Here is a 25,841-nt window from a genome sequence, read left to right on the forward strand (position 1 = left end):
AAAGTGTAGTATCTATAGCAATGATTACTATCAGAATATAGTATTTTAACCACCTTTTAACAAAATACTTTTTGTTTTAACCAAAAAATATCACTTACCCTACCTTTAAGCCTTGAATTTTGCTATCCTTTTTGTTATTGTGCAGTGTGTTAGTAACTTTATCCCTGGCTGCTCTCAAACTATTAATTGTCAACAATTATCATACATAAATAATGGGTTGGGTTACGACAAGCATCGATCAATAATTCTGCGTCATTGCTGAAACAATTTGAGCATATCTGTTCTACTCTAAATAAAAACTATGTACAATAACTTGTGCAAAATGATGTAAACAAACATAAAATGCAATGTTTTATTCTTAACACATTCATTTTCCATCTACCAACAGCGGAACTGATGAAGAAAGACAGACTAGTGAAACTAAACAATAAACTAGAATAAAACTTGAGAATTACCATACTGCATCACTTTAGTTTATATACAGGCAATGCTTTGCTGCATATACTGACAAGCATTAGATCAATTGGCAATGAAGCAGCCATGTGGTGCAATTACTCGTTGGCAAAGAGAGCACACTGTAAATCTAGTAAAAGAAAGATGTATCTGTTATGTCAGTGGTTCTTAAAGTGGAGTCCAGGGACTCTCAGGGTTCTAAATTGACCCTTTCAAGTCTAACTGACAGTTTACAAATGTTCTATTTGTATACTGTGGGGGGGCGGGTCCTTGAAATTAAAATGTTTGAGAAAAACTGCGTTATGTACTTGTATCTTCAAAGTGGATAGAGGTGATGGGTTAGTTGAGTAGGAAGGGGGAAAGAATAAGGAGAAGTAGAGAGAATTGGTTGAAGGGAAAAAGCACTGTAGATGTTCACTGGGTCATTTGTGCAGATTGGGCTTCCAAAGCCTGCACAGTCCACTCTGGAGCAGCCGTATGGATCTTTTCTACCAGATTGTTGACTTGGAAACACAGAGACTGGATCTGCCTGTCCCAGGTAGGCAGTGGCTCACGGGTCTCAAAGTGGACGATACTATCAATCTGATCAATCAATCCATTCATGCGTCCCTCTGTGATCATCTGAGAGGCAATTTTTTCAGCTTTCGCTGGAGGAATCTCCAACAGTGCCCCCAGCTCTTCGAATGTAATGTTATTGTACAGTTTGCTGGCGGACAGGAGGTTGTGCTCTATCACAGCTCTGTCCAGGATACTGGAACCATCTGCTGTGGTGGCCTTCTGGTGAGGCATCAGCATGGCCGCAAACTCCTGCAGCTGGTTGCCTCTGATGATGCGGTCCAGATACATCTTCTCCAGGATGCCATAGGCGGCCAGCTGCTGACAGCGTTCATCCTTGAACAGAGTGGCCAGCATACGGGATCGTTGTTGGCCTGCAGATAAGACACAATTATTACATAATCGCAATGATTTGAGATAATTGTAATTATATTTTTGCATGATCGTCATAATCAGTATAATGTTAAAAAAATAATCATATATTTTCAAACATTTTCATAAAATAGTGGAAATAGCAGATCTACAGGATTTCTGCAACGCTCTGTTCCCATTGAAAGTACGGAGCCCCTAAAGGCAGTGGCAGAATCCGCCCTCATAGGTAGAATTAAACTTCGGTGTGACCGGCGTGCCCTAAAAGTAATGAGGATGTTATTTGTCAAGAAAAATAAATTACATATGTTCCAATGAATGTTCACCGTCAAACACAATTAAATCGAATCGTCAACTTAAATGTTATAATCGTGACAGGCAGCCCTACCTGCAGAGGCCAGGATGGTGCAGTTCAGCGCATGCTTCAGAGCTTCCAGACGTTCATTCTCGTGTACAATTGACTTGTATGACAGCTCGTTGTACCTCTGTGCGGATTCGATAAACTTCCTCCGAAAGTCCAGGACTCTGGCATAGCACACCTTGTAGTGTATCTGTAACTGTTCGTTGGAGGACTCGTTCTGAAGCAACGACGCTCTGTTGATGTAGGCTTCTGCCTGCACGGGGTCATCGCCTTCCATGTACAGACGGGCGATCTTCAGGTACGTGTCCAACTTGTAGTCAACGCTGTACTGCTTCTGTCCCGTTTCGAGTGGAATCCCGACCAGGACCTGGGCGGCGTTTCTCCAGTCGCCCTCCTTCTCGTAGATGGTCGCCAGGTGCTGCCTGACCGAGGACACCTGCTCCTCGAAGGAGATCACCCTGGGCTGGATCTTCTCCAGGGTGAAGTGGTACACGGCCTTGGCGGTGCCGTCGGGCAGGCTGGGCAGGTGGGTGCAGAAGTCGGTGAGCAGTTGTCTGGAGACGACGAGACTGACGTTTTCGTTCACCATCGCCTCGACGAACGCCTTCAAAGACTCCAGTTGATCCGCGTCCGTGAACCCAATGGCCTTCTCCAGGATCTGGCGATACTTTATGGCCAGATCCTTGTGGGATCCGGTTGAGTTCATGAGCAGAGCGAGCTCCTGTCTCACTTCGGTCGCCATATTTTTCACCGACCTCGCAGGGTAGCTCTCCGTAGTATCGACCCCAGCTGTGTTCTTGTTCGTTCACTTGCAATTAAGTGAATTATATTTAGCAGATATTGCTTTCTGGAGCTTCTCCGGTCTAGAGTGTGCAACGGGGGACCGACGCTCTGACTACAGGCGCTGTTTGATGGCCATATCCTGTAGACAGTGTTGCCAGATTCCGCGAGAGAAACAAGCAAACAGCTGTCTATGAAAACAAGCCCAAAGGAAGGGACTACAGGCCACACGAGCACTTTAAACCCTACATCCCTACACCCTACATCAGCTATAGTATAGGCATTATACAAAATTAAATTGAGCAAATTGCAACAGAAACTCTTCCAACTTTTTTTGTTTCATAAATATGTTAGTAATAAAGTCCTAAGAAATCCCAGTGGTGGAACATATTGAAAAGTGCTGAAATAGGTGGTGTCACAATTCCCCGTTCTTGTCTAATTTCCACACGAAAGGTTCAATATTACTGTCCACTATCAACCAGAAACTGTTGGATGCAGTACAGTGCTTCTTAACCCTTCGAGTGCCATTTCTGTATGTTATGCATTGTTAGTTTTCATGTTAATTTCATATACATTTTATGTGAAGCACTTTAAGCTGCATTTTCTGTATTAAAGTGAAATAAAGTTATTATTATTATTAATATTATTATTATGAAGTGGATCAAAAATGTTTTTGATATCAGAACATTGATTTATTTTGTATTACTAAACTTAAAAATAGTAGCCTTAAGTTCTTAACTGTAACTTTGATTGATTGATTGAATACTTTATTTAGAAGTTTGCAGAGAAAAAAGCACATGGAAGTACAGTTCACAATACAAAGTTAACTAAATAGGATTGAAAAAGCCCAGAAAAGCCGCATTGGCTTGTTTCAAATGGTGTCCTCACGTACTCAATTCATGGAGACATTAAATGACAGACAGTCAGATATACACTACTCGCAAGTATACATTTATTGTGGACCACATCCAAGTCGATGTTGGACTTGACAGCCGTATACGACACTGACTGACACCATGAACTCCACCTGAAGTTTCGGAGGACAAACCCTGATCGGCATATGGAGATGCTGTCAAACCGCAGCTTCACTCTACAGACCAGTGATGGCCAGCACAGCTGGCTCAGAGTCAGAAGACTGAGGAATGGTATTCCGTAAGGGTCTGTTCTCTTCTCTATGCTGTTACATCTATGACCCTCCAGATACAACATCTAAAAAATATGGTTATGTGGACGACCTAGCCATCATGCTGAGATAACCAACATGGAAGCAAAGACCAACAGGGTGGCCATAGCTGAATGGGTAGAGAGCCCGTCTCAGAAGCAGAAGGTCTCTCAGGTTTGATTCCCGACCCTGCCAAATTGTCGAGGTGTCGCTATGCAATACACTGAACACCTGCTGTAACTGAAAACTGAATTTCTCCCACGGGATCAAATAGATCTAATTATTATTGAAGGTCATGGAAGACGGTCTCAACCAAGACATGGGCACAGCATTGGCTCAGCATTGGCAAGACAGTGTCTGCGGCATACCATCTTCACAACAGAGAAGCAAAAAGAGAACCGGACATGTTCGTTGACAACATGCGCCTGGAATTCGAGCAAGCCCCACGTCAGCATACATCTGGTTAGGACTCTGTTCTTCAAGCAACACCTAGAAGAAGTTAAGGTGTCATCAAGGGTCTCACTGGCATGACCTGGCGAGACACCGCCAAGACACTACAAATATTCACGCAAGCCCTGGTCTTCTCTGCAACCAAATACAGCATCCCCCATCCTGGTGCCAAAGCGAAGCCCACCCATCAAAAACGTTAATTTCGCCATCAACAGCTCCTCCGGATCATAGCTGGTTGCCTGAAGCACACCCCTGTGTTCTACCTGCCAGTCCTCAAGGGATTAGTCTTGCGTTATCAGACTGTTGCCTCCCACAATTTTCAAATGCTTCCGGTCAGTTGTCTGGCTACGCGAGACTATCAAGGGATGAACTAGGCCAGCCATCAGCGGGAGGCTGCTACCCTCGCCGTGGCAAGGAAAGCCCAGAAACATGACTGGCACATCCTGCATCACACCACAATGACAGTCGTGCCTCCAAGCACACTCAAGTCCTGCCATCCCTTCAATAAGGTAGCACAAGAGATGCTCTGTTCTATCCCTGAGGACCTGTCTAGTGTCTATCAACCACGCATGGCTGGCGAGATATTGGAAGCAGGAGTGGGAGACAGCCGGGCCCACACAAATCCATCACTACATCAAGGACATGGGGGATGCCGTCAAAGTTGAAGACCTACCATGCCGGCAATGGACCCTCCTGAACCACGTCCTAAACACAGGGGTAGAATGCTTCAAATCATCAATGAAGAAGTGGGGCTTGGCAATAGCACAGCATGCCAGTGTGGCGAGCCTGAGCAGACTACTAAACACAATATGTTTAGTAGGGTGGTCCGTATAGGAAACAGGTGGTAATTATATTATAATCACCTGTTTCCTATACGGACCACGCTCAGAAGCCAGCCTCTTCGGTGTAGGACCAGAGACATGGCATGGCTACGTGATAAGCTGGACATCTGATCTGACGATACATTCAGTACATACATCGGGTGATACATTAGATCCTCTTGAGTGCTTGCGTGATGGTTCCACTATTGGACATATTGGATGTGGTCCACAGCAATAAATGAATAATACTAATAAACATTATTATACTTTCATACAGAAAATGCAGTGCTTTACACCAACAAAATCACATGCACAGTGCTTTACATAAGAATGTATTTCTGAAATTAACATGAAAACCATGTGCATAAAAATGCATAATGCATAACATACAGAAATGGCACTCGAAGTTTTTATTTTATTTTTTACAAGCACTGTAGGCCTACTGCATCCAACACAGTTTCTGGTTGATGTGGACTGTATTGTCTAGTGGACAGTATTGAACCTTTTTTGTGGAAATTAGATGGGGGGGTCCTTGGCCATATACATATTCATTTGGGGGTCCTTGGCATGAAAATGTTTGAGAACCACTGGTTTAAACAACATTAGGAAACAAGCCCAAATAAGCAACTACACTTTAGAAACAAGCCCAAAAAACCGCAACCACCAATTTTTTACAAGCAACTTTACAGAAAAACAAGCCCAAAGTCGCTTACAATGAGCGGACATGGCAACGCTGATTGAACTGTATCCGGGTAACTCGAAAAAGGTCACCCGGGCGGCCATGTTTCTGAATGGGAATTAATATTAGCCCAAAACATTGAATACTCAGTAACTAGCAATATCGTTATTTTTCATTTTTCATCTATTAAGCCTTAGTTATAGTAGATGTTTTCTTGTAAATATGACTTAGGATTTGTGAAACCACCACATAAGCTCCATTAACTGTAAGTAAACCTCGCGAATGAGATTATAATATGTATTTATTCAGTGCAGAGATGCTGGCCTGCTAGCAAGAAGAAGCTAATATTATTTAGCCAGCACGCTATCTGTATGTGCCTGGGCTCGGAGTAATTGCTGGAATGCCCTATAGACAGCATATGAGGTTATTAATATGTTAGTAACACCTATTATATTATAATATTTAAACCGCATGCTGAATTGTAATGTTCGATTCCTACCGTTTTATCCCGGCCATTAGCTGCTGCTGCTAGCCAGTGTTGCCATGTCTGCTTATTATAAGCGACTTCGGGCTTGTTTTTCTGTAGCTTGTAAATATTGGTATTTGCTGGGGTTGGGGCTTGTTTCTAAAAGTGTGCTTGCTTATTTATTTAGGCTTGTTTCCTAATTAGTTTTTTATTAAATTATTATTTATACCAGTGGTTCTCAAATATTTTCATCAAAATGTTTGTGTAACATTTTGTATTGTTACAATGTTTCAAAAAAAAAAAAAAAAAAGTCCAAAGATTACACATTTAATTGCAGATCTACAAGCTCACATCGCGTCGCATCGTGACGCGTTGTGAGTTTGTAGATCGAACTATGTTGCTTCTTTTGGGCTCGTTTTCCTAGACCTGGTTGCTTATTTCTCACTAAACCTGGCAACACTGAAGCGGCACCGTCGTTAGCAAACAATGCATCCCAGAGTCGCGTCCTAGAAATATATAAACAATAAAATCCTTCTGGTTTAGAGGAAATGTGGCAATTTATCAGTTACATCTTTATCATGCAATTTACTTAATTTGAGCTCGGCATGACAACTGTCCTGTGTTTTAGGAGCATAACACTGTCATAGCTAACCATTGTTTGACAGCTAGTTTCCAGAAATTAGACGGCGCCCGTCGTTTAGTAAACAATATCGTATTGGCGTCCTCCGAACAGTTACAGTACCACTGTACGTGTAACACTGAGCCTTACGGTGCATAATACTGTATATTAAATTATACATTAGTATGTCTTGTAGGATATAAATAGTTTGTACAATGTAAGGAATTGTGTAGTGGCCAGGACTATGTGCTGGACCTGCAGGTTACATTCATAAACAGAGAAATGGCTCCTTTATTGTCTTCCAAGCCACCATTCAAAATACGAGATTTCACTGCTCCATGAATGTTTTTTTTTTAAATTATTGAATACTTCATTAACATTTTGCAGAAAAAAGCACAGAGGTACAGTTTCATACAAAAGGAAGATAAAATGATAAACCCAAGAAAGCACTATGGCTTGTTCCATTGGGGTCCTCTGTATTCAATTCATTGAAACATTTAAAGACAAACAATAATATACAAAATATGCAAAAACATCATATAAATGAGTAGTATAGGTCCATAATAAAATTTCTATGCGACTGCTGTCAAATGCAAAGTACGTTGTCTGACAGTTATAATAAAATAAGTTTTCATGTAAATGTACTTATCCCTACTAGTTTGTTTGTTGCAAGTGTTTTATACTTACCAAAGGAGCTTCTGAACGTTTTGACCATTTTGGGTAAATGTTGTCTCCTAGAAGGGAACCACTGATCATCATTAAATATATTATTTTAATGTGGAGACATACCCCTACATGCTTGTGGCATATTTTGGCCCCTGTTCTATTCAGATAAAAGTGTAATGGGCTTCCTGGTGTGAATCACATTTGTTATGTGACCAAAATGTTTCCTTTTATACTGCATCACCTGCTTTGTCTTGTATTTCTATATATTGTGTATAGAACAAAGTATTAATCACCTTTTACGATGTTCTGTTATTCACTCTCCATAGATCGTATTGAGGCACAGTAACAGTGTTACGCAATGCACCATGGAAGTGGATCACAAAATATGCAACGGCAACTCCAGAGGTCCAAGTCTGCCGCTGGATCTGAGGCAGATGACCAACAGCAGGCACAACAACAGCAGCAGCAGCCAGCTATGGCAGTTAGTCAGCAGCAAGCTACAGTCAACCACCCCCAATCCCCTGTGACCACTTTCACTTCTGCAGCGAGCCCTTCAGCCCCCCAGTCCCCCAATTACCAGATAATCATGAGTCGCAGCCCTGTCACAGGCCAAAACATGAACATCACCCTGCAGAATGTGGGCCAGATGGTAACGGGTAACCAACAGATCACCCTAACCCCTGTCCCCATCCAGAACCCGGCCTCTCCAGGCTTTCAGCATACGGCCCAACAGTGGCGGTTTGAGCACGCCCCATCCTCCTACATCCAGGTCACCTCGCCTCTGCCACAGTCCATGCAGCCCCAGAGCCCGACCCAGCACAGCCCGGTCCCTTTGCAGGGAGTGACACGGCCAGGAGCCCCCACGGCAGGTTTGGCAGTATGTGGACAGAGCCCAACGAGGTTCGTTGATGCCAACATGTTGGTGCGGCAGATCAACATAAGTCCTCCGGGTAGTGGCCACTTTGTTTACCAAGACGGGACAGGGTTGACTCAGCTTACTTCAGCCAATGCTGGCCAGTTACAGTTGACCTCCCCAGGAGCACCGGGCTCCGTGAGGGAGCGTCGGCTGTCCCAGCCCCACTCGCAGACCGGCGGCACCATCCACCACCTAGGACCTCAAAGTCCTGTGGCCACTGGATCCGCTCTCCCAACTCTGGGTAGCCCTGGCCACATCACCACTTCCAACCTACCTCCACAGATCAGCAGTATCATTCAAGGACAGTTGGCGCGCCCCATGATATTTGAGAAGACCACGCAGGGTGTGGTTGCTGGAGTAGGAACAGCTGCCACAGCGTCGTTCAGTATGCCTTCCTCCATTCCTCCCTCCAGTCCGTCCCTCACCAATCCTCCTCAAGGTATCCCCAACACACCGCTCACTCCCACCGGTATGGCCGTGGGCACTGTGAAGAAGCAGTTTTCCAAGAAGTTAGAAGAAATTGCCCCCTCCAACCCGGAAGTTGCCCAACTGAGGAAACAGTGCTTAGAGCATCACACCAAGAAGATGGAGAGCCTGAAAGAAGTGTTTAAAGACTATCTGATTGAGCTTTTCTTCCTCCAGCACCTCCAGGGAAATATGATGGACTACCTGGCTTTCAAAAAGAAGCCCTGTGTTCCACTTTACACTTACTTGAGACAGAACGACTTGGATCTGGAAGATGAGGAAGAAGAGGAGGAACAGTCTGAGGTTATTAATGACGAGGTATTGTATTCACAATATTTATTGATATGACAAGTGCGTAAGTCGTAAGGCGTAATAATTTAAACCAAGAAGTTCACTCTTTTTCCTTATTGTGCCTCTTTCAGGTGAAGGTTGGCACTGGAAAGGATGGTCAGGCAGTGACACCAGTTGCCATAGCAACACAGCTTCCTCCCAATGTGTCCGCAGCATTCTCCTCTCCACAGCAGTTTCAGGTGATAGTGGCAATGCTTATCTAAAACTCCCTGAGTTACAGAAACTGTTGTAATCCGTCATACCCTGCAGCTATGTTTGTTTAATGAAATCACTTACTAACTGTCTGAGAGGCTGTCTTTGCAGAGTCACCCAATTGTTACAAGCCCGGGAGACATGGATGCCTTTAAGAGGCAACAGGCTATGGTGCAAGCAGGTAGGGCAAGGATCGTAGACTTCCCATGTCTCTGCTGTTGGTTTGTTTCCTCTCCCTTTGCTTTCTGTTTTCTGTTGATTTGTTTTTCTTTTCTCCCCTCTAATTGCTTCTGCTTTTAGATATTTGGCATCCTCTACTAGCACTCTGTGTAGAAGCCTTAACCTCGAGGAAGGAGAGGTGGCCTGTAAGGTCTCACAGAAGGTCATTGCTGTGTGTGCCGAGTGCGTAATTTTGCGTTACGAGGGTATTGTGTGTTTTAAATCCCAGATCAGTTTAAGAGGTCCCGGATTGACGTTGGTCGCCATGGGCTGATTTTCCAGCATCCTTTAGGATCACCTGGCGTTCCACTTCAGCAGCTTATGCCAACTGCGCAAGGTAGGAGTGCTACTACCAGGCCGCTCTTTGTTCTGTTCGATGCTGCTGGACGTAGCCCAGTCCTCCATGTGAAGGAGAGAAAATAAAAACCTGAACCCCAACAATTCGCAGAGCACCCCCCCCCCACAAAAAAAACCTCCGAGCAGCATCGGCAGTACGATCTTCATCCATCTGCGGGATTTCTCAGCAAGCCACAGGAAATTCAGTCTTAGTGTAACCCAGCTCCAGCTCTCTGTCAGAAAAAATGGGGAAGACGACAATCCAACTCTGAAGAAGAGTAGCCACTCACTGGGAAGATGCCATGTCTTATGATTTTCCTTTTTTTGTTGTAACTGTGGATCATCCATCCTTACCCATCTTTTTCTTTTCCAAAGTTCATTCTTCCCAGCTGTCTTTACTTGGAAAGACTTTCTTTGCCCATGCTGACGACTTGTCAGCTAGTTTGGAGGTGGATCGCAGAAAGTGGAGAACCCTGGAAAATGTTTCAGTGAGGCGTTCGTGTTTGCTCATTCCATGAGTTCACTTTTTGAGCCTCCTTTTTGGTTTCTCATTACCACTCACTCCTTCATATGTCTTCTCCTCACAGTGTCTATCCTTACATACCCGCATTGTCAACATGGGTTCGATATTATTATCATTTCAATCTTAATTTTGTTCGCTTCATCGTCGAGGGTGTTGTCTTTTTGTTTTAGAGGTCACATATTGTTGGTCTCTCCATGTCGTCACTCCCATGGCATTTTGTTCGCTTCATCGTCGAGGGTGTTGTCTTTTTGTTTTAGAGGTCACATATTGTTGGTCTCTCTCCATGTCGTCACTCCATGGCATTTTGTTCTCACTTGGCTTCTTTCCCTCAGTGTGAAGTAGGTGAGGGAATCATGTGGAGGAGTGTTCACGGCACAGGTTTTTGCGTGCTTTCGATGGTGGGTGTGTCAGGGCCAGGTGTTGATGTCGTCTAGGCCAGGTGGTGTGACGGACAGGGAGGTAAGGGAGGTCGCTGCTTTAGTGTTGCACAGCTCCGCTCAGGCCTGCAGTCTGCAAGACCCCCCTAATGTGTGTCTTTCTGCTCACCTCTGTGCTGTGTCGCTCCGTTGTGTACCTCACTATGATGGAGGCATTCATGTGCCCGTGTTATCGCTAGAAATACATTGCTTCATGCTTCATGCATGCTGAACATAGTATTATTGTGAGTGTTTGCTCTGTTCCCTTTTACCTACCTTCTTCCCCTGTCCTTTACTTTAAATAGTTAGTTTCTATTCATTTTCTTCCTGAACATTTCTATTTTTCTTCTCCCAGATTTCTCTAAAAAGCTCTGTTAATTGCATGACTACTTTTTGATGTGTTGAAGCACATGCTCTCAACATCTGAAATACAATGTTTTTATTTTATTTTTGCATTAATCAAAGTAGTATTTTATTGTATATTTATTGTATTGTTTATTGTATTGTATTGACATGTAGACTATCACTTTTAGTTCATTTCTTCTGTAAATCAATCATTTTCTTCTGTATGATTTTCATTAGTTTCCCACTCGTCAATCAGCAGGTGGTAGTTCACTGCTGTTGACTCATACAGTACATCCAGTTCATTAAAGCCAGGTCCTGAGGAGCTGTAATATTACCTAAAGCTTAATACAAATTAAAGCCATTGTGTAATTAGAAAATTACCACTTTATCAGTTTGTTCCAATATACTTATAATAGACTGTGCATAACTGTAGTTCCAATAGCTTCATTTGATTGAGTCGGCAGCAGATTTGAAACGGAAACGCATATGACGTTTCTGGTTCAAATCTGATGCCGAGCCAATCAAATGAGACTGGGAAAATGAACGGGAAAAGGTGTGCCACATTCTGGAAACCTGGGACTATACTCATGCACAGAGCCTATACTTAGGTGGGAATGTCAGACGACCACGTACTAAAGGGTCTTGTAGGTTTTATAGGTAAGCAAGCCAAACTTTTGGAGGATAAACAAAATCGGGAAACAAGATTTTATCATAACCTCATTGTTTTCTTTTGCCCCCTCCTTATGCTTTATACCTTTTTGTTTGCCCTCTTCGATTAATGTGCCCCAGGCGGAATGCCACCAAACCCCCAATCAGTCCAAATTGCAGGACAGAAGCCGAACCAGCAGTATGACACGTCCAAAGGGCCTCCGGTGCAGAACGCCGCCAGTTTGCACACCCCTCCTCCCCAGTTGCCAGGCAGGCTACCCCAAGGCGCCCTCCCCATGGCTGGCCTGTCCATGACTTTCTCTCAGCAATCTCAACTGGTGGAGGATTCAGCCCGGGCTGCCGGTCAGCTTCAGGCCCAGAAAGCGCAGGGGGCCGGGGCGATCTTGGCATCAGTAAACGCCCACACTCAGCTCCAGGCCCAACTCCAGCAACAGATGCAACCTGGCCTTCACATCCAGTTGCAGGCTCAGCAGCAGCAGCAGCCACTGGCCATGTCAGGACAGGCGGTCAGTCTACCAGAAACCATACCAGAAGGACTTTACTTGTCCCAAATTGGACATTTGGTTTGGTCTATTTATTTATTGGACCATACTGGTCTAAATATGTCATTGTCTAGCTTTTCTGCTTCTGCCATATATATTATACATAAACCTAGATTATAAAAAAAATGTTTTGCTTGGTCGCAGTTGTGGTACGTTTGTTTACATTTTGTCCAAAGTATTTAAAATGCTAACAAACTTGCAGGAGCGTATACCACCAAATAAGGCCCTTCCTGCACCTGGCACGGGTTCAAATCCGATGCAATCTTTGGCTGCATGGCATCCCCTCTCTCCCTCCCTTGACTTTACAGTTTCTCTTGCACTGTCACTATCAAAGCACAAATAAATTAAAAATAAATACACATCATGTGTACTGTAACTTTGATTAAAAAGAATAATAATTATAAGAAAGAAAAAAAAAAGACCAAACAACGTTATGCTTTGGAAAATGATCATCATCATCAAGTGTAATAGTCAATAAACTAAACAATGCCAGACCACCCGTATGGCACATATCATAAAAGGGGCCATGAACACATTTAGAATGAATGGGCAAAGTTCCAAAAATTACCAAAATTTGAGCATCTGGAAGTAATTAATTTTCTTTTGAGCAGATTTATCAAAACTGGGTTAAATTAGACCATCAGTCTGTTTATATAGACACCTAGTATCTTCTTTTATTTATGCATAAAATGTGAACATGCCTAAAGTGTAAATATGTCAATTCATAGTTTTCTTATCTTCCTCAGACGGTGGCTCTTGCACGTCCTGGCACAGAGTCAAACCAACCGGTCCAGAGAATGATGACCAACTCCTTGTCCGTGTCTTCCATGTCTCCTGCCCCACTATCTGTTACCAACTCTGTCCCATCACCCCACACTCCCAGTTCACTCCGGCCTCCGGGGTCTAACATAAACCCAGGCTCACAGTCCAAACTGGCGGGGACCAACGGCACCTCAACAGTCAAGATTGGGGGCTTTGGCCAGAACCCGACCATGCAATCCTCACAGGACCCCTCCCACGATAAGCAGGTTGAGCAGGCCAAACTGGTACGTTTATTCATAACATATTTATGTAAGGAAAAGGTGATGTGATTACCCTGTGATGCTGTTGTGCCCAGAAGGATGTAAAAGCAATGACATCTTTGCAGTACAACTACGCTGCTTGGATTGACTTGTAAACAAGTCAAAAGCTGCGCTACATGAATAGAAATACAAAATAAACATACATTATCAAAACAAATGCTTTTCAGCAAACAGGAGCCTTTATCAGGGTCAGACAAGGCCGGAAAGGTATGCTGTGTACGATGCATTGAACTTACAATTGGTGGTTTTGTTCATCTCCTCTATATTCTCTACCCACCAGGAGAGCCAAGTGCATCAGCGTATCTCTGAGCTCAGGAAGGAGGGCCAGTGGTCTGCCAGCAGGCTGCCAAAGCTCATGGAGGCCTCACGACCAAAGTCCCACTGGGACTATTTACTGGAGGAGATGCAGTGGATGGCAGCTGATTTTGCCCAGGAGAGAAGGTGGAAAGAGGCTGCTGCCAAGAAGGTATACAAGACATGCATAGTATGGTAGTGCAGGGTTTCATGCAGGAAAGAAGTTAGTCTGGGGGGATGCACTGGAGGGGCGTACACGTGCGCGCGTGCACTGGGGCTGTACGATATGGACACAATTTCATACCTCAATATCTTTGCCAAATATCTCAATCGTGATACAATATGACAATGGGTTCACCATTTTTATTTTATATTTTAAGTGTATCAGTCAAACACTTATCCTATGACTTGACAAATTGCTCTTTAAACTCGACGACAGGAAGTCAAAGGATTACATTTGTCTGACTTGATGAACGTGCTAAGCTTTGCTGATCACTGACTGGTCACACTGACCAATGACCTTTCAATAACATCATTCAGTACTGGCACTGCTGTTTTGAATCTGACATAAGGAACAAACAAAGAGTAAATCCTTTCATACGGAAGGCTTTATAAGCTGTTTGCTGCAATCAGGGATTTTCACCCATCGTTTAGTAATTTATTTGCAATGAGAGGCGAGTGAGCAGGTAGGGAGCCGTAAGGACCGGCCACATGTCCGTATTATAACTATTGCATGCTCGAAGTTCTTTCTTCGCGACTCCCAGGAAAAGAATGCTTGGATGAGCTGCAATTGAAACAAGCAATTAAACAACAAAATGTGTAGGAATGACTCTTGACTGGCTGCCTTTAGCTGCGCAGGGTGATCGGGGTAGCGTTAATAGCTTGTATGTTCATGTTATGATAATGATGATTGTCAAGCCCCAGCGCACGCTCTCCTGTGAGGGTGTACTCATGTTATGAGTCGAGGCTAAATTGGTTTGGCGGAATCCCTGTAGTGGTGGTACAAACGATATACATAACGGACTATTAATTATGGTCTTGTACCTTACCTTTCTAATGTGTCCTCACTCTAGTTGGTTCGTACCTGTGCCCGTTACCATGAAGAGCAGAGGAAGACTGAAGAGAGGACTAAGAAAGAGGAGGAAATGCATCTTCGCCTCATCGCCAGTACCATTGCCCGGGAGGTGGAATTCTTCTGGTCCAACATTGAACAAGTATGTCCTTATTATGTTTGAAAACAGGACATTTCAATTGAATTGCGATTTAAAGGGCAACAGTCTTACAGATGTATTGAATGTTTCAGGTTGTGGAAATTAAACTCCAGTTTCAAATCTATCAGAAAAGATTGAAAGTACTCAGCTTACAGAAATCCTCAGCCAAGGGTAAGCCTCATTGTAAATGCTTTCCATTAGAAATGATTAAAATATAGTTTGGAGAAATGTCTGGATGTATGCTTTGTCATTTCTGAAGAACGCTAAAAAAATATATATATATATATATATATACACATACATACATACATACATACATACATACATACATACACACACACACACACATTTTTTTGGAGGAAGGGATCGCTAAAAAAATTAATGTAATATGAACTGGAGGAAGTCACTGACTATTTAGTATTTATGGATTTATTTACTTTTTATGATTTGTATGTTGTGTGGGCTAATTTAAAACACTATGATCCGTCTTACTCAAGTTTGCCCTTTGATTTTAGCCATTAACTACATAAGTATGGTATAAGTTATATTTTGCTGCTTTTCAGGACCTGCTCATTCAACAGGAGCGAAAGCTGACAGAGAGGTAGGTGATCCACCGACCAGCTCTTTCATCACACTACAAATGCACCTATTATACCTTGGACACATATTGATGATGTTGTCATTTTACAGGATCTACCAGCCTCAAACCGTAAAAGAAAATGCAGTCCATTGCTTGATGAAGAAGGTATGCATGTACATGGACCATCATTCTTTCTTTTTAATTTTCAAACCTTTACTTTTAAAGATCCTGTGATTGTATGTATATTCACAGTTGTTCACTGCTATGTGTCTGCTGCCTTGTCTTATAGTACCAGATGAGGAGAGTACCATAGAGGAGCAAGAGGCCATGGAGGAACAATTAAACCCGAAGGCAGAGTTGGCAGAGTTGGCCAAAGATGGTACTATCTTTTCTTCTGAAATATTCTTGCCTACCTTTACCTTAATTTTTTTTTACCCCTGGGTTGTGGCTGACTTTGTGCGATGTCAAATAATTGTATTTAGTAAAGTAGGTGCTATGTAGTGTGGAGATAGTTTGCTTATTAGCTTCACTACTGCTCTGACATTACAGCGCTTTCTGTGCAATCTTCCAGTGTTTATTCTCCCTAACACTGGCAGCTACAAAAGATATAGAGATACAAACCGACACAGCATATCTGTCGCTGCGTTGCTTTTGAAGTGTTGATCAGCACGCTTGTTGGCGTCAAGCATGCGTCCGACGAGCGAGAAAAAGGAAAATATAAAGCCTGGGGTTTAAAAAGAACATGGAACTGGCTGATGGAAATTATTAGTCCCCCCACCCCCCCATTACAAGCAGAAATTGTGTGAAAAGAGAAGGTAAGTGGAAATGGTTAATCAACACTTGGTGGTTTTGTAGCTGCAGTTGAACTTGGATTTTAGCTTTGTAGATATTGTAGCAGCTAAAAATGTCGGGTGTCGTTTTGTATCTTCATGTCGCTGGCTTCCATTGAAAATGAATGGTAGCCTGTAGCTCTGTAGATGCCAGTCTGAACGCAGCATTAATCTTCTCACAGCGTTTCTACAGCGTTTATTCTATGCTGTATGTTTGCATAGAAGCTTACTATTTTGCAATTAATTTGTAACGTAGAAATTCCATTTATATCAAACAAATGGTCTATCAAAGTGAATAAATAAAACATAGTTGAAGAATATCTGATTCATATCGGTGTAGAGGGAGACATTCAGTGCCTTAGTGCCAAACTTTTAATCCTGCCCTCGGGATATTGCGTAAAGTCCCAGTGGTGATTTACCATGCGTTTTAAGTCTACTTGCACCATTTTATACTACTGGTAACCTTTTGCATTTGGGAGCACCAGTGCTACAAAGTAAAAATATATATTTTAAGCCCTGCCATGCTTTTTTATTTTTTATCTTTCAGCTGAAATGCCTCTCGATGCCTTGGTGAAACAGTATGCCGGGGCCTATGCTGATAACTTTTCATGGCCCCAGCCAAGTCCACAGACTGATGAAGAGGATATGGAGAAGACTGAAGGTGTGCTTATGATCTAAATACAAAATACAAACATTATTTTCTTTTTACCCGTCTTAATGTTTTTATGGGTATATATCCTCACCCATCACTTGACTGGTGCCCTTTCTGATTAATTCATTCTTGATTATTTTCCAGAGATGGAGTTTGATGAACACCGTCTCCATGCAGCTGTCCTAATTGACTCCCTGCTCAGTGTGGACCAGTATCGTGGTACCGACAAATCTGGCTCTACGGACTCGGATGGCAAACCCATTACGGACATAGCCGAAGTGGCAGCTGCCACAGAAGTCATCCTGCCCAAGGGCAGCGCCAGGACCACCTCTGCTGTAAGTCATATTGCAGATAGATTTTAGTTGAAGGCAGCACTTGCCCTAGTCTCGACGACCTTGCAGGCTTATGCAAAGGCTAAAATGCACTTTTTGCACTTGTGATTGCTATAATCGTTGTTTTGTATCATAGACCCGCAGCCCAGCTCCTTTTCTATTGCATGGCTCACTGCGGGAGTACCAGCAGATTGGTGTGGATTGGCTAGCGAACCTCCATAAGAAGCACCTCAATGGCATCTTGGCTGATGAGACAGGCCTGGGCAAGACCGTCCAGACGGTGGCTTACCTGGCACATTTGGCCGGTCAAGAGGGTATGTCTCAGTTTAAAAATTATGTCAATGTCTATGTTTTACACTAGTGCAGTGTCAGAAAGTTGTAGTATTTTTCGATTATCTAACTAGGAAAAATAATTCAAGTGAAAGTGGTGGTGGACAATTGTCATAAACGCATATTTCAGTGTGTATGACTTTCTCCATGAAGGCTTATTGTACATACACTGTTTTTGTCCAAAGGAATCTGGGGGCCTCACCTCATAGTGGTGAGAACTTGTAAGCTGCTGAGCTGGGAGATGGAGTTCAAGCGCTGGTGTCCTGGCCTCAAGATCCTCCTCTACCTGGGCAATAGACGGGAGCGCCGGTCCAAAAGAATGGTACTTTTTTTTTGTTCACTGCATTTAATTAGCTATTTATTTGACATGTTTTATGTCCTCATCTAACCAACCCATGAGAAAACATATTTCTTTCAAAACTAGGCGAGGCTGAATATGGTCAATGTTGTTTTTTTCCCTAGTGGTGGGGAGAAGCAAACAGCTTCCATGTGTGCGTGACCTCCTATAAGCTGCTGCTGAAGGACCAGAGCCACTTTCTGAGGAGAAAGTGGAGGCATCTGGTGCTGGATGAGGTGCAGCTTATCAAAAACATGTCGGAGAAACACTGGGAAACCGTCTTTGCCCTCAAAAGGTCAGTGGGGATGGAAAGCCAAGATGTACTCAGCTCTGAAGTAAATTTGTCTGGCTTGTAATAATACATGACATTTTGTCACAGTTACAAAACTTTATTAAAACTTCAAGTTCAGCAGAGTGAAAATGTCATTGACAGAACAGGCAAGAACGCAAAAAAAGGCCTGAAATGTTAGCAAAACATATTATAGTATTTAAGCCTATGCATTTTTGTTGACAGTGACGACAGTGACGACAGTGACGCGCTGTGAGCTTGTATATCTGCTATTTTTTTAGAACAACTGGTCTAAATCCTAAGAGTTTTTTGTAAAACTTATGTTGCTATATGTATAGCTAAAATCTGAAATGACACACTTTCCCGGTTTTAATGGGTTACATATGGTGCCACTTCTTTAATGAACTTGAATGTGAATGAAGAACTACATGCTTACATGCATTAATCTGATCAAAATATGAATATGTTGATTGTCAAAATTCAAGTAACTACACTGTCATGATCTTGTCTTCTAGCGAGCAGAGGATACTGCTCATCAACACTCCTCTACAGAATACGCTGAAAGAGCTGTGGACCATGATCCACTTCCTGCTACCAGGAATTACCAGGCCCTACTCTGACTTCCCTGTCAAAGCCGGCACCGACCAGAACCAGGACTACTGCCATAAACTGGTCATCCGCCTCCACAGGGTGAGTCTTGGCCCGGTCGAACTATCCCTGTTGACCATGGTAAAAGAATCCCAATATTCAGTCAGTTCACAATTGTTTGTCCCCCACATGTTAAACTATTAATACTTTGTGAGGATCTTGCTGTCACACAAGGGCAACGCATGGAATGCAGTGGCCAACATTCAACCAATCCTCCTAAAATGTGCTGAAATATTTGATTTTCTATCTGTAGATGATTCAGCCCTTCATTCTGAGGCGCTCTAAGAGGGATGTGGAGAAACAGCTCCCTAAGAAGTATGAGCACATCCTCAAATGCCGACTTTCCAGCAGGCAGAAGAACCTGTACGAGGACATCCTAACTCAACCAGGGTGAGAGACATTTAAGCTACAATAATTCAGTTGTATATCTGTTGTCTCCCTCTACTGATGGAGAGAGGCAATTGCAAAGATTTCCAAACTACAGGATAGGTGGCGGCGCATCTAGTGTCCAATCCAGTGTGCCATCTGCTTCAAATAAATGTATTGACATTGTCAACCAGTCTGTGTCCTACCCAACTCCAGGGTCAAAAGTAGAGTACGGAGACCACCTCCAACCACTGCATATGTGCTAATTATATTGTATACGTAGCATGCTCTACCATACATACAGATTAGTTGACATTTTATTCATTGAAATAAGTCATGATTAATGGATTGTAGTTTAACTTGACCTAGCAACCACTTTGATTTGATTTGCAATTTCTGACCTTTGCCCCTGTATATATCAAACTTTTTGCCCCTGTATATATCCGACTTTTAACTCATTGAGTGCCAGATTTATTTTATTTTTTTAAACGTTTGGCAATTCTGGCACTCAATTGTACTACCTATGAGTATGTAAAAGAACAAAAACGAATAAACAATCATTATTTATATATTATGTTGTCCCAGTGCCAGAGTTTTTTTCAAAGTAAAAAAAAAGTGCTTAGGAAGCGAGATACAGCCTTTTTCAGTTATACGTTAAACAAGGAGTGGATGGACATGTTTTTTTTTTTTTACTATTTTTTCAAAAACACGTGAAACACGTCATTGGCACGTTGCGCCATAGCGGTAAAAACACGTGAAACACGTTAATGGCACTCAATGAGTTAAGTTTCCTACCTTTGTTCCCCCTCAGAGCCCAGGAGGCGCTGAAGACGGGACACTTTGTCAGTGTGCTCCAGGTCCTGATGCAATTGCAGCGGGTGTGTAATCACCCAGACCTGGTGGACCCCAGAGAGACGGGCAGCTCGTATGTCTTCTCCTCTCTGCAGTATAACACCCCATCACTGGTGCTAGGAGCCCTGCAGAATGACCCATGGAAGGTAATGTGATGCTCATACATGGATATACAAAACCTCACGTATGTAGCATGGAGGACATGCAAGTGGTGGAATAAAATGATGTGCATTGCCTTTTCATTCTCTGGATTTATTATTTAAAAATCCTTGCATACATGTTCTTAATCTTTTATCATTGATTCTTTAGGCTTAGTAGTAGTAATATAAGCACTTTGTTGGCAGAGGTGTTATTGTTATGTATTCAGGTTACTGTCTCATAGCACATTCCTGAGTTCCAGTCTCCCCATCCCTTTCTCTTTTCTAGACTGTGGACCTGTCCATATTTGACCTGATCAGCAATGAGAACCGGTTGACTCGATATCATACTGAGGAGGCTCTTCCCAAGCTGAAGGTCACCAAGCAGCTCATAGAGGAGATCCACAGCGCTCCAGATCCACCGCCTCGGCCCAAGCCATGCAAGATAAAACCCATGAGGTCAGCACTAGGTTCTAAACCTTTGGTAACCCCGGACTGCTAACATTACTGCTAGTCAGTGACGCTCGTATCAAGGACGCTTGCAGTGTGTCAGGGCCTTAACACATTCACTGCCAGGTATTATTTAATTAATTCATCCACTGGTGCCAGCGTTTTTTACCTGATATTGACGATCTTTGGAGAGCCGTGGAAGCCACGATGTAAACAAAGAGTGTCTGGGGGGCCATTTTGTTGCTATCGCCCGTTGAATATGGCTCGTTTTCACACAAAAAAACAAGAAATCCGACTAGATGTGTTTTTCTACAAATCCTAACATAGGAGTGGACGGAAGTGACGTTTTTTGGGATGACGTCACACCGACCATTCCTTCTATCAGAGTCAAGGGATCATTCCTAAGTTGTGTTAGAGCGCCCTCTTGTGGAATTTTCAACAAAAATAATTGGAATTTACTTAGATCTACATCAATGGCGGTCAACGGTTGGATTTGAAATGACGTAGATCTATGGCCTTGACAGGCAATGTGTTAACAGATATCGTACCTCTGACACAACTTATTGTTTGTTTCCCAGGTTATTTCAGCCAGTGCAGTACGGCACAAAGCCTGAGGGTCGTCTGGTTACAATTACTGGCACTGCAGGCCAACGTCCTCCTACCACCTCCACCGCTTCTACCACCATCAGTGCTGCCACAGCTGCTGTTGCTGCTTCTGCTGTCACCACCACACAGCCAGCCCAGTCCAGGGGGAAGTCCCCTGTCACCACCACTACCACTACAACCGGTTCCCAGGGTAAGGCCACAGCACCGAGCCAATTTCACACAGATACACAGCTATTCACTTCTTTATATGGGAGACCGTAAAATGGTAATTCATTGATGATTTGATCAAGTATGCTCATTAGAATAAGTAAAAAAAAGAACATGACAGTGATTAGGAATGTCAACAATTAATCGGCTATCGTTTATTTGTCATTTGAATTTACTCGTTTAAATTCCATTCCTAAGTAAGATGAACTTAAGACATTACAATCTTGCCACATACACTGATTTATTGGCCTATATAATGCTGCTTTCACACGGACAGATACAAAGATATACACAGCATACTGTATTTGTTGCTCTGTCGCTTTGTATCACACGGACGTTGACTCCATCAAGTGCGCTGCGTCATCTGAGCTACAATTGTAGTTTTGTATTTTTGGATTTGGAAGTTGAACCCAGCTCAACTTCAATTTGTAGCTTTGTAGCTTTTTTAGCAGCTACAAACGTCGGATGTGGCTTTGTATCTTCATGTCGCTGGCTTCCATTGAAAATGAATGGTAGCATGTATCTTTGTATCTGCCCGTGTGAACGCAGCATAAGGGTTTAAAATAATGTGTGCGGACAATCAAACATTACCTTTCTTTACTTATAGACTAACTTAACAGCCACGACGAAAGGTTAACCAGAATGTTTATGGTGGTCGGCTCTGAAATCCACACAGTTTCTTTATGCTTGAAATGTTTACAGTGTATGATGTTTTGCTGCATGAGTGTATATTGTGCTGAGAGTGAATTTGAATGCACATCATTTACCCCGTCATGCATATGTAATGCATTCACTGTTTTTCCATATTGTCATTAACATGCATTTCTTAACATGGGTTTTCCTGAATGTTTTCAATTACATCATGTACAATCCTAAACACTAAGGTTGAAACATCATGGTTGTAGGCTATATTTTCACAGAACAGAGCTTATACACCACAGATGCACAAGTCAGGTTTCAGTTTCATGTTAGCTGCCATGCAACAGTGGTGGGCTGTCTGCAGTGTTTCCTCTTTACTTTTTATGTATTTTTAAGTAATTGTACTGTGATTAAATTCAGTTATATTTTTTAACCCAGGGAAAGCATCTGTGTCATTTTAGTTTTCTTTGGCTATTCAAAAATTGCAGATATACAAGCTCATAGCTTTCAAATCTTTGAATATATATATTTTTTAAAGTGAACATTTGTAACTCAAATCTTTGCTTCTGGTTCTGGGGGGTCCCTGGAACAAAATATTTTGAGATGGTTGTCCCCGGCCAAATACATATCATTTTGGGGGTCCTTGACATAAAAATGTTTGAGAACCACTGATATATAGCAACATAAGATTAGGATTTAGAAGACATTTTGTTGAATCGGCCTCAGGTCTTAATGGATCTAAGCAACATACTGGCCTGTATTCTTTTATGTTTTGTGCCAACATCAAGCTGAAGTATTTTCTTTTAGACAGCACTGTGTCTCTACTTGCTACCCACCACTACTGGATGAATCTAGAGGAAACACTGACGTAGTGCTGATGATTGACCTGAATATTTTAGTCAGCCTTTAACAGACAGCCCCTGCCATGTACTTCACAGCAGTTGGAACAGCTTCTCAGAGAGCCCAGGCTACCAGCAACAACAACCATCACACCTCCTCTGGGCAGCATGTGTTGGGGACTGCCCCTCTGGCTCTGGGCCAGGCCTTGGCTGGGGCAGTAGTGGGCTCAATCGGCCAGCCTGGCATAGCACAGGTCACCAGGCCGGCCCTAGCCCCCAGCCATGCCATCCAGCCCAGCTTACTATCCCAGAGGCTGGTTCTTACGTCCCAGGCCCAGGCACGGTTGCCTAGTAAGTGGCCTCCTCCCCTGACCTCCCTTCCCTTTTCCCCTGCACCACCACCCCCCCCCCCCCCCCCTACCTTCTCAATGTTTTCACCCTCCACTTCTGGCACAGCAGAACGGACTGCTCTGAAATGAGGCCTCTCTCTCTGGGACACTGCTGATGTGTGTTTCAGTCTTACAGGCTTGTGTTTTAAAGAAATGTGCAGTGATGTTTGTACTTTCACAAGTTTTAATTGTTCCTCTACAAATACTTAAAGCAAGTAGCTAGCAAGTAACTTCGCTAGAAGTTAATATGGACACTTTCTATTTCAACATCTTATATGTACTTATATGTATGTGCATGTAGCAGTAGAGCAATTGCACTGGTTCTTTGGTAGTTTTGATGTTTCAGTTAATGGCTGCCATAATATATTACTATACATAAATAATCATAGACATCAAAAAGTTTGGCGCTATGAAATCTGTAGCCATATCAGCAGCCTCTCCGTTGCCTCGTCCTCCTCAGTTTCTCTCTTCAAGCCTGCATGTGTCCACAATGGAAAATCCTGCTTACACCACACACTATATACTTTAACCCCAGTTACACCCCTTTCCCTCTTACTTTAAATATTGCCCCCCCCCCCCCCCCCCCAACCCATCCAGTTTACTAATATTCTTTTGTCTCTTTGCATCAGCCGGGCTGAAGGAAGAAATCCCAATGCTTTTGGTTCTCATATTTCTTTGTGTATTTACTGATGTTTATGGTTTCATTCTGAGGGCAAACTGCAAAGCATGAACTACTTTGTCGACCAGACCACTCCCTGCCTCAGATGTGAACAGAGAAAGCTTTTTCAAAACACACCATATGGGAAATAAATCAAAAGGAAAAAAAAGTCATTGTATCTATTTACCTCTGGTTAGTGTGTTGCTGTCGAAAAGGCAGCTGAGCACAACTCACTCCTTTAACTGAATGTGTTTGTTTCAGGCACTCTGTCTCACCTGAGGAATTTATTTATTTATTTTATGTTTCAGGCCTTTTAGCTGAAGCTCATATCCTGAGTTGCTTAATGGGTGAGCGGGAGGGCGTTCAGTGTCTTGCTCAACGACACGTTGGCAGGGCACGTGGCTATTGACGGACATTTTTCATTGCAGGGGTCGATCCCATGACCCTGTGGTTACGGGACATTCTCTCTCAAAAGCCACCGCTTGCCGTCTCATTTTGTTTCTCCCTCAATAGGAGCTGCTATGGTTCTGTCATGGAGGGCAGCTGTGCTCTCTCCACTGATTTAACCCACCCTTGGTTCTGCATGTCTTCTCCCTTTTGTTTTTCACCCTATGACTAATATACTGTATATATTAGTGTTCTATGTAGAGCCCTATGTGTTGATCTTTGGAGTCCGTTTGTGTTTAACGAGGCGTGTATGTCCATTGTCTCTCTGTGTGCCCTTGCGTCCTGTTGAAGGTGGAGATGTTGTGAAGATCGCCCAGCTGGCCAACATAGCAGGCGGTCAGAACCGGATCTCCCAACCAGAGACCCCCGTCACCCTTCAGTTCCAGGGCAATAAGTTCACATTGTCCCCCAGCCAGCTGCGACAGCTCACAACGGGGCAGCCATTGCAGCTCCAAGGTACACTCGGTAATGTACACCCCGTAGTCATACTCTTTTCAGCTGTCTCTCTTTCCATCTAACTGATGCATACTTGGTTGCATGCCAATGTCACGTGCACTGAAAATGGCCGCGTTGTGAGCATGTTGATCATTAATTTTTTATATGCACCTGTGTCACACAACTAGGTCTAAATCAAGTCTCAGTAATTATTAGTTAAATAAGAGCATGTTTATTGTTTTACTTTGTCACATAATTGTTGCAGAATGCTTAGTTTTCACTGTTGCTACAATTAAAATATCAAATAACAGATGTGAAACCATTATATCGTATCAATATTGAGATATTTGGCATCAATATCGAGCCCTAACTGTCTGTTCGTTATGCTACGCGTAATGCTATTATTTGTTCTTTTTAGAGGTATTATAAGGTATTACATTTGTATTTTAGAAGTGTGCAGATACCCCTGATCTAATATTGTAATGTGTTTGTGTGCTTGTAGGAAACATCCTGCAGATTGTGTCGGCCCCTGGTCAGCAAATCCTCAGGCCTCAGGGCCCCATGGTCATGCAGACAGTACCACCAGCTGTCCCTGTGTCCAATGCCTCTGCTGCATTAACCCCCCCTCCACTTGCCACCTCCTCCGCCCAACAAGGTGAGCGAACCACCACGGTACACATGATGCAGGGTTTACAGCCTCTGCCAAATCACTGATTCACACACACCGCAGCCATCGCTACGCTGTGTACGAGTGGCCTTCTAAATAAATGCAAGAATGCAACACTACTTGGTGGCCAACAGTTGAATCATATAATAGTAATAAGTAGGTGTAGAATTTTTTTAACCCTTTAACTCTTTGACTGCCAGAGTATTTTC

The 25,841-nt window shown here is 43.1% G+C and overlaps 2 protein-coding genes across 9 annotated transcripts in view; one reads left to right on the top strand and one right to left on the bottom strand.

Annotated features, from left to right (window-relative positions):
• Nucleotides 1-338: 338 nt before the first annotated feature.
• Nucleotides 339-2,613, bottom strand: LOC308088308 (COP9 signalosome complex subunit 4-like). Its single transcript, XM_080432709.1, has 2 exons — nt 1,766-2,613; nt 339-1,382 (listed from the first exon to the last, which is right to left on the bottom strand). Exons 1-2 carry the CDS (start codon nt 2,478-2,480, stop codon nt 868-870), a joined length of 1,230 nt encoding a protein of 409 aa, XP_080288835.1. The 5' UTR covers nt 2,481-2,613; the 3' UTR covers nt 339-867.
• Nucleotides 2,614-5,733: 3,120 nt separating this feature from the next.
• The window catches only part of ep400 (E1A binding protein p400), a 41,132-nt gene continuing 21,024 nt past the window's right edge, over nt 5,734-25,841 (top strand). For 3 of the 8 annotated variants that reach the window (XM_080433869.1, XM_080433872.1, XM_080433871.1), the window contains exons 1-25: nt 5,734-5,895; nt 7,708-9,080; nt 9,185-9,292; nt 9,417-9,486; nt 11,934-12,319; nt 13,102-13,401; nt 13,718-13,903; nt 14,805-14,945; nt 15,035-15,113; nt 15,506-15,543; nt 15,633-15,687; nt 15,812-15,901; nt 16,900-17,013; nt 17,149-17,339; nt 17,473-17,650; nt 17,852-17,988; nt 18,129-18,298; nt 18,808-18,982; nt 19,194-19,330; nt 20,118-20,304; nt 20,585-20,754; nt 21,324-21,541; nt 23,136-23,387; nt 24,819-24,995; nt 25,468-25,620. In XM_080433869.1, the coding sequence (XP_080289995.1) occupies nt 7,740-9,080; nt 9,185-9,292; nt 9,417-9,486; nt 11,934-12,319; nt 13,102-13,401; nt 13,718-13,903; nt 14,805-14,945; nt 15,035-15,113; nt 15,506-15,543; nt 15,633-15,687; nt 15,812-15,901; nt 16,900-17,013; nt 17,149-17,339; nt 17,473-17,650; nt 17,852-17,988; nt 18,129-18,298; nt 18,808-18,982; nt 19,194-19,330; nt 20,118-20,304; nt 20,585-20,754; nt 21,324-21,541; nt 23,136-23,387; nt 24,819-24,995; nt 25,468-25,620 (5,053 nt within the window). In that variant the 5' untranslated portion in view covers nt 5,734-5,895; nt 7,708-7,739. The remainder of the gene's footprint in view (nt 5,896-7,707; nt 9,081-9,184; nt 9,293-9,416; nt 9,487-11,933; nt 12,320-13,101; nt 13,402-13,717; nt 13,904-14,804; nt 14,946-15,034; nt 15,114-15,505; nt 15,544-15,632; nt 15,688-15,811; nt 15,902-16,899; nt 17,014-17,148; nt 17,340-17,472; nt 17,651-17,851; nt 17,989-18,128; nt 18,299-18,807; nt 18,983-19,193; nt 19,331-20,117; nt 20,305-20,584; nt 20,755-21,323; nt 21,542-23,135; nt 23,388-24,818; nt 24,996-25,467; nt 25,621-25,841) is intronic. The other 5 variants (XM_080433874.1, XM_080433876.1, XM_080433873.1 and 2 more) reach the window with 4 other exon arrangements.

Source organism: Gymnoscopelus braueri (genome assembly GCF_963280865.1).
Source record: "Gymnoscopelus braueri genome assembly, chromosome: 7".
NCBI classification, from domain to species: Eukaryota; Metazoa; Chordata; class Actinopteri; order Myctophiformes; family Myctophidae; genus Gymnoscopelus; species Gymnoscopelus braueri.

Excerpts from the sequence above, each read along its gene's own strand:
- LOC308088308 (XM_080432709.1), bottom strand. The coding sequence starts at position 2,480 with ATGGCGACCGAAGTGAGACAGGAGCTCGCTCTGCTCATGAACTCAACC. Across the intron at positions 1,383-1,765 it reads CACCATCCTGGCCTCTGCAG|GCCAACAACGATCCCGTATG; the intron begins GTAGGGCTGCCT and ends TCTTATCTGCAG.